At 43.0% G+C, this 8,996-nt stretch overlaps 1 protein-coding gene across 1 annotated transcript; it reads left to right on the forward strand.

Annotated features, from left to right (window-relative positions):
• The first annotated feature begins 6,085 nt into the window (after positions 1-6,085).
• Positions 6,086-8,779, forward strand: LOC133981082 (complement C1q and tumor necrosis factor-related protein 9-like). The gene is made up of 4 exons (XM_062419969.1): positions 6,086-6,374; positions 7,448-7,528; positions 7,653-7,733; positions 7,830-8,779. Exons 1-4 carry the CDS (start codon positions 6,086-6,088, stop codon positions 8,777-8,779), a joined length of 1,401 nt encoding a protein of 466 aa, XP_062275953.1.
• Positions 8,780-8,996: the final 217 nt, after the last annotated feature.

Below are 8,996 nucleotides of genomic sequence, written 5' to 3' on the forward strand. Positions count from 1 at the left end.
TGCTGAAGCATTCAGAGTTCCTTTCCCTGGAACTAAGGGACCATGCCCATCTCCTGAAGAACAACCTCACACCATAATCCCCCCTCCACCAAACTTTACACTTGGCACAATTCAGTCAGACATGTACCGTTGTCCTGGCAACCGCCAAACCCAGACTCGTCCATCAGATCGCCAGATGGTGAAGCGCGATTCGTCCCTCCAGAGAAGCGTCTCCACTGCTCTAGAGTCCAGTGGCTGTGTGCTTTACACCACTGCATCCGGCGCTTTGCATTGAACTTGGTGATGTTTGGCTTGGATGCAGCTGCTCGGCCATGGAACCATGAAGCTCTCTACGCACTGTTCCTGAGCTAATCTGAAGGCCACATGAAGTTTGGAGTTCTGTAGCGATTGACTCTGCAGAAAGTTGGCGACCTCTGCGCAATATGCGCCTCAGCATCCGCTGACCCGCTCCGTTATTTTACGTGGCCTGCCACTTCCTGGCTGAGTTGCTGTCGTTCCCAATCGCTTCCACTTTGTTATAAAACCATTGACAGTTGACTGTGGAATATTTAGGAGCGAGTACTCGACTGGACTTGTTGCACAGGTGGCATCCTATCACAGCACAACGCTAGAATTCACTGAGCTCCTGAGAGTGACCCATTCTTTCACTAATGTTTGTAGCAACAGTCTGCATGCCTTGGTGCTTGATTTTATACACCTGTGGCCATGGAAGTGATCGGAACACTTGATTTCAATTATTTGGATGGGGGAGTGAATACTTTTGGCAATATAGTGTATGCGTGAGGAGCTGGAAGCTGCAGGCAGTCTTTTGGTTTTGGAGCCACACGTGACTACAAAGTGACTTTAGGTTCATTTTGATCTTCTTTCAATTTGATGTGTGTGCTCCTCTTACATCAACCGGTAAGAACATTTCTTTTGTTTTGTGGAAACGAAGAAAAAAACGTAAAACAGAGGAGTTTAAATGAAAATGAAAAATAAATATGACAACAGAAAGAAATCGTGGACTCTTGAGTGTTTAAACACGTCCACTGAGGTATGAACCAAAAGGACCAGAAGATGATATATTATTATGTACTCATCAGTCTGATCTTAATTCTTAAATTTCACTTTCATAAATGCAAATTCTCAAAAACGAAGCCTAATTTCTTGGTGTTCAAGACAGAACTGGAGCAGTACATTGCAACAGTGGGAGGTGACTGCGTGTGTGTGTGTGTGTGTGTGTGTGTGTGTGTGTGTGTGTGTTCAGAAACAGGGTCAGCAGAGGGGTGTAAACTGGGATCACTGGGATCCAGTTTCACCTCCAGGTCATGTTTTTGTAGGAAACCAGCAGGAAGTAACACACACAGACACGTTTGGACCTTTTATACTTGTGAGGACCTTATAACATCCTCGAGGCCCTGAGCCCCACATGGACCTCATTCTAACCTTTTATTCATTCATTGAAGCCGAGCAGATCTTTCTCTTTTGTTCAGACACATTTTTTTTGTCTAAAATAATAAATAAAAAGATCAATAATTAATAAAGAACTAAACTGTGGCACAGAGGTTAATTTTTTTCTATAGGTAAGAAGGTAGAGGACCAGCAGGAACAAGGAAGCAGGGTTATTATTATTTAATTTTTCTAAAGTTGTTTAGTTTGTTTTTTATTTCCATTTAGTTTGATTGATGAAGTAGTTTTAGTTTAGTTTTAGTTGACTTTAATAACCCCACTGGGGCATATGATTGTTTACCAGGGCAGAGAGGCAGCAGACGTCTTTGTTCTTTGTCTGTTTACTTCAAGCTTGTCTGGAGGATGAACTTTTTTCCCTGCTTCACCTCAGGCTCCATCATACCTTAAAGAGCTCATAGTACCTTATGTACCTACCAGAACACTGCGCTCCCAGAACGCAGGCCTACTTGTGGTACCTAGTATCTCTAAAAGTAGAATGGGAGGCAGAGCCTTCAGTTATCAGGCTCCTCTCCTGTGGAACCATCTCCCAGATTCGGTCCGGAGGGCAGACACCCTCTCTACTTTTAAGAGTAGGCTTAAAACTTTCCTTTTTGATAGAGCTTATAGTTAGCCAGCTCCTAGTTTATGCTGCTATAGGCTTAGACTGCCGGGGGACTCCTACCTCCATGATGCACTGAGCTCCTCTCTCCTCCCTCTCTCTCTCTATCCATCCATCTATATCCAATAACATTCATGTACTATTAATGCATTCAGTAACCTACACTTCTTCCCCGGAGTTGTCTGTGCTTTCTCATCTCACAGGCAATCTGGTCCTGTAGACGTCCGGATGACAGATTCCAGTCCCGGACCTTCTAGCTTCAATGTTTATTTTCTATGTGCTTCTCTCTCTCTCCTATTCTTGCTCTCTCTCCCCTCTACCCCAACCGGTCGAGGCAGATGGCCGCCCACTTTGAGCCTGGTTCTGCCTGAGGTTTCTTCCTGTTAAAAGGGAGTTTTTTCTTGCCATTGTCGCTAAATGCTTGCTCATGTGGGAATGTTGGGTCTCTTTATAAATTAAAACTTGAAGAGTACGGTTTAGAACCTGCTCTATGTGTAAAGTGCCTTGAGATAACTTTGTTGTGATTTGGCGCTATACAAATAAAGATTGATTGATTGATTGATTGAGTGGATGTTTTATTTTGAGTTTATGTATTCATTTTTATTATTAAGTTAAGGACAAATCACCACTACACCATCAAAACATCTAATGGCCTTTTAATTCAGTTATATTCTAATAAATTGCTCAAAATCCTGAATACGGACCAGACGGGGAGTTCCAGTCCTCTGCAATGATGCCAACGCGGAAGTAACTTAAAACTGCATTCTATCAAAAGGCCACCAGGGGGCGACCGTTTTGGTGTCAAAAGGACTTCCGTCTCTATACAAGTCAATGGAGAATTCACCAACTTCTCACTTGATTTCTAACCTCAGTAAACGTTTTCAAAATGTGTTTATGGTCTCAATTGCTAGTTTAAAGCCTTCTTCAATGCAGTATGATGTTCATTTGGGACATTTTGGCCTCCCTGATTTTATATGTGACGATAAAGCAGGGTATGCATTAGGGCGTGGCTACGTCGTGATTGACAGGTTGATTGGTTCACAGCTTCAGGAGGGAGCCTCATGCTCCTCCTGATGCCCATATAAGTAGAATCCCTGTTTTATTTTTCCCAGCATGCACCTGAAATGTTCAAGATGGCGCTGCTCATATCCGATACTGTTGGCCTCCGAGCAGCAGTCCACAAACCAATGGGTGACGTCACGGATGTTACGTCCATTTTATATACATTCTATGTACTGGATGCATCTTTCAGGCTTTTTAACTTCATCCTGAAAACAGTTGACGCTTCACAATCCTGACATGATGACTTCATCCCTAACCCTGAAGTAGCAAGAGTTCATTTATATCTGAAACATCTGGTGGTGGTCAAATCATTTGTCTTCATTTTCATTTCATGACAATAGTTCTAAAGTTTGACAAGAACATACTTTCTGTGGCAAAATGCAAAGAGTCTTAAACATGAATGTGAAAAGGCACCAATTAAAATACATCACTTTAAAGACATGACAGTGATGTTACATAACTTACTGACGCTCAGTGTTTCACTACATGGAGACGTTACTCATCATTTACCTCTCAGAGCTTCCATATCAGTCTGAGATCTGTCTTTGACCTCCATAACAGAAACTGAATATCTGCTCTGTTCACTTATCACTCTCTCTTAAACACACACACATACACACACAGACACAGACACACACAGACACACACATGCACAGACACACGTGCACACACACACACACACACACACACATGCACACACTCACTGCCGAATCCTGCAGCATCATCTCTCCTTTAATTCTCCAGCCTAACTGTTTCCTTCTGATTTTTTCTCTTTTTGTTTTTTTTAGATTCAAACATGTAAACGTGAAATGACGTCATGGATTAGTTGTTTTTTTTCAGGACTTTTGGGAATCTTTTGTGCCTTAACTCAAGCGGCCGGCGAGGGTCTGATGGGAGCTGACACACACACACACACACACACACACACACACACACACACACACACACACACAAACATACACACAGAATCTTTTGTGCCTTAACTCAAGAGGGCGGCGAGGGTCTGAGGATGCAGGTGTATCAGCTCAGTTGCCCTACATGACCACACCAGCTCACAGCTGACCTACATGTCCCCCCCCCCCCCCCCAACACATCCTAATTCCCAGGACTCTGCACTAATAAAGTCACACCTATAGCCTGTTGTGTTGTGCAGGATCCGGTGACGGCCTTCAATCAGAGAGGGATTACAGTTACACCTCGGCTTTATCAACTCGGTCCTAATCAGGTCAGCTGATGCATGAAAGAGGCTCTGCAGTGGGAACCAGACCCAAGTTCACATGGAGGAGCTGAAATCTGCTCACAATGCTAATAAAGTAAGAACTCACAGTGAGAGGGGGATAATTATTATCATTATATAAGATACAATAATGGATTTTTTCTGCGTCCATGTGGTTTAGTTTAAATTTAAAGGGTTAAAATGTGAAAATAAACGTATGAATAACTTCACACATTCTTTTTTTGTGGACCCAGCATCAAATTTCTGCTTTTAATCCATTTTGAGAGAATATATTAGAGGATTATGGCAAAAATGTCTAAGTGGTGTAACCATAAAAAGGAAATATTACACAATACTAATAATGACTTCATTTAAAACATGTAAATGTTTCCTGATCTCCCTGGTTACCAGAGTAAATGTAATATATAGAACAATAGTATTCCATTAGCTTTATTTAATATAAAGTTATAATGTAAGATCATGCCAAACTAGTTGATATGGTGTTTTATTGAGAATTTACTGTTTTTAAGCAAGTTGAATTATTTGGTACAAAGTTTTTATGGTTACACCACTTAGACATTTTTACCATAATCCTCTAATATATTCTCTCAAAATGGATTAAAAGCAGAAACTTGATGCTGGGTCCACAAAAAAAGAAAGTGTGCAAGTTATTCATACGTTTACTTTCACATTTTAACCCTTTAAATTTAAATTAAACCACATGGACACTAACAAACAGCACTGACCCAAAAACATTAAGAGCAGCAAAACAACATGGAGGACAGAGGATTTGAGCTATTCTTCCGCTATTAAACTTACGTGTTAATCGTGTGTGTGTGTGTGTGTGTGTGTGTGTGTGTGTGTGTGTATATTGTGATGTGACACCTGTGTGTATTATTATAATGAGGTCACATTATACAGTAAAGAGAAACAAAAAAAAACGAAGGCACAGATCTTATTCAACAAAGACACACACACACACACACACACACACACACACACACACACACACACACACACACCTGTGTCTGTGGGCGGGGCCTGGTCCAGGTGTTTTATTAGCAGCGGAGCGTCTGTGGGATCAGATCAGCTGCAGGTTCGAGAACTGAACGACGACTCGGTGAGTAAAACACTTAGAATAACTAACTGCTTATTTAAACCAAGTTTTGATTTATTTAACATTACTGCTGTTTTTAGTTTAACAATAATGGATTCATTATTGAATTTTTTTCCTTTCTTTAGTTTATTTGCTGCACTTAACCTTTAATAAATAAATACCGGCCCTTTAACTTTAATTAATATATTTTTTCTTTAAATCTGGAGGGTTTGTTGGATATTTTGATTTTTAAATTGAATTTGAATCTTGGCTAATGTGCCTAAAATGTACACAATATATCATAAATAATGGGAACATATGAATACAGAGAAATGTAAGGTAACCACAAAGTATTCAATTAAATCAATAATTATTAATTTGTGATACATAAAAGGACACAGAAATGTCATGATGTCTGTATTTATGTGTGCAGTCATTCATTACATCCTTATATAAGGTTTGTGATTTTTCATAAAAGAAAAACATAAAAACAAGAATGTTCTATTTCTATTATAAAAATCATGCATCAGTGTGGAGAAAATATTTTAACATCTGTACAGATGTTTTATGATATTAAGTGCTCAGAAAGTGTTTCAGTGTTCCTGTTTTGGACTGGTCCTTTAAAATGTTTTAACCTCTCTCTCTCTCTCTCTCTCTTTAGACCATGCCGACCTTCCTCCACTTCCTGTCAATGGCCGTTTCTCTCTCCATCGTCATGGCGATGCCGGAGCCCTTGTCCCCCGACGGTTGGGAACCCCCCGTCAACCCTCCTCCACTCCTTCCCTTCCCCACCATCGATGGCCCCGGACACAACATGACGGAGTTACCCACCGGAGCGATGGAGTCGTACTGCCAGATGCAGTCGCAGGACCAGATGCCCTGGTTCTGTCTCTGCACACAATGCAAGAACAGTGAGGGTCCCAAAGGGGACCGCGGAGACCGGGGACTGCCAGGTAATCTCAGTCTGCAGATAAAGATCTTTAATTCATAGTAAAAGTCCAGTTCCTGCCAAAATACCAACTGTACATTAGGTATAAGCTATTTCCTTTCTCCCTCCCTCCTTCCCTCCTACCTTCCTTCCTTCCTTCCTTCTTTCCTCCATCCTTCCTTCCTTTCCTTCCTCCCTTCCTTTTTTCCTTTCCTCCCTTCTTTCCTTCCTTCTTCCTTTCCTTCCTTCTTCCTCCCTTCCATCTTTCCTTCCTCCCTCCCTTTCCTCCTTCCTCCCTCCCTCCCTCCTTTCCTTCCTTGACTCGAGGACAACAGGAGGGTTAAGCTACTTAAAGAAAAACAATTTTGACATTTTGGGAAATATGTTTACTCGATTTCTTGCAGAGATCTAGAAGAGAAGATTGATGCAACTCACAAAGAGCCAGTTAGCTTAGCTTAGCATAAAGACTGGAAACAAGGGGAAACAGCTAGCCTGAATCTGTCCAAAGGTAGAAACCAGAGCTCACTAATTACCACAATATATCTCATTTGTTTAATCTTTACAATCTGTGAGATATTATATGTGTAGGACCATTTCTTCACTCCTTCTTAACGTTATATTTTCAAACCACCTGTAATTAATGAACTGACACTGATCCAGGATGGCAATACCTACCATGTCCATCACGGTTTAGCATTTTGTTGATGGTATTATTGTTGCATCTACCAAACTGCTGACTCCAAAGGGACATTCAAGAAATGCCTGAAAACGCAGCTCCTCTATGAACCCCTTTAACCTTTTTCGGTTGTTTTTGATTGCTTTAGTTCTTTCTTGTTGCTTATGGTGAATTTTATGCACCTGTCCTCTTCCTGTTGTTCCTTACCAGTTTATATTTAAAAATTAACGATAAAAAAACCCCCTGTTGTATGGCACTCTTTCTCATCACATTGGTACCTGGGCAGCTCTTTCGTAGTCACTGTCCTCTAACACTCGTCTCTCCTTGCCTGTAAGTCGCTTCGGGTGAAAGTGTCTCCCAAATGAAGAAATGTAAATGTGATTCATGCTAGATAACAATCTGTGTGACTTTCTCCTTGTCAGGTAGTCCAGGTAGTTCTGGAAGAAGAGGGATGACAGGGTTCAGAGGTCCTCCAGGTTTTGTGGGCCGACCCGGAATCAAAGGTAACAAGCTTCAGCTTTCAAAATACAAACCTGATCCCTCATTTTACTGCTGCTGCTTCTGTCTGTGATGCTGCCACTGCTGTTCCTTACTGATGGTGTCGTCTCTGGTGTGCTCGATCTTCAGGACAGAAAGGAGATGAAGGCGAGAAGGGGAATCGGGGAGCTCAGGGATTTGTAGGACCCAAAGGAGACAGAGGCTTCAAAGGTGAGAAACAAAACACAGAGTCATTAGTTACTTTCATGTTATTGGTCCATCAGGGGTTCAGTTCCAGTTCCTGACCTGGTCTTTGTTGTCCTGCAGGTGCAAAGGGTGAGCGAGGTTTGGAGGGTCGATCAGGGGATCGGGGTTCTAAAGGAGATGATGGTGTCTGTCCAGATACCTGCGAGTCTAGCCTTGGTCTTCCAGGAGAAGCCGGTATGCCTGGCCCTGCAGGACCCCGAGGTCTGCCTGGTTCTCAAGGACCATTAGGGCCCAATGGCCTTAAGGGTGACATGGGTGATATGGGTACCACAGGTGCCCCTGGATTTAAGGGTATGAAAGGAGAAGCGGGGCCCCAGGGGGAGTGTAACTGTACAGACGGAGAAGGTGGGAGTCCAGGGCCGATAGGGGAAAAGGGAGACAAGGGAGACCAGGGAAAGACGGGGACTGTAGGGGAGACAGGGACAAAAGGGGACATGGGAGACATGGGGCGAATGGGGATGATGGGTCCTCCTGGTCCCTGCATGCCCCACATACAGTCAGCCTTCTCTGCAGGGCTAACATCCAGTTTCCCGCCACCAAACGCTCCGGTGGTCTTCTCCAGCATTTACTACAACATCCAGGGCAGCTACGACCCGTCCACAGGCCTCTACATCGCCCCCGTCAACGGCACCTACGTCTTCAGCTACCACCTCACTGTCCATGAGCGGGTCCTCAAAGTTGGACTCTTTCATAATTTCGTGCCGGTTGTCAAGACGACAGACCCCAAAGTATTAGGGACCACCTCGCATTCAGTCGTCCTCCACCTTGCCCGGGGGGACAGGGTGTGGATCCAGGTGAAGGATTCAACCACTAACGGCATGTACGCTGGCAGTGAGGCTAGCAGTACCTTCTCTGGCTACTTGCTCCACCCAGATTCATGTGATATGGCTTTACTCAGAGTCCCCATACTCCCAATGACCATACCTCAGGATGGGTACAGCTGGGGCAACCTGCCTGAATCCAGCACCCCCACACCCCTGACTACACCTGGTGGTAGTGGATCCAATTAACTTTGAAAATGAATAAACCACTTCTGGTCACCTGTAGAAGGTGTCAGCGTAAAAATAAGTTATTTTAGACCACCGTTAGGTACTATTCATAAAAACGTGCACCAATGGATGCATACCTTGAGGATTAGATTAGTCCAAACCACCAAAAGTTAAAACTATTAATGAACTAACCAAGTCAGTCACCAGTAAACTATCTACTCCAACCAAACAAAGGGTA

The sequence above is a fragment of the Scomber scombrus genome, chromosome 5 (genome assembly GCF_963691925.1).
Source record: "Scomber scombrus chromosome 5, fScoSco1.1, whole genome shotgun sequence".
Classification (NCBI taxonomy): Eukaryota; Metazoa; Chordata; class Actinopteri; order Scombriformes; family Scombridae; genus Scomber; species Scomber scombrus.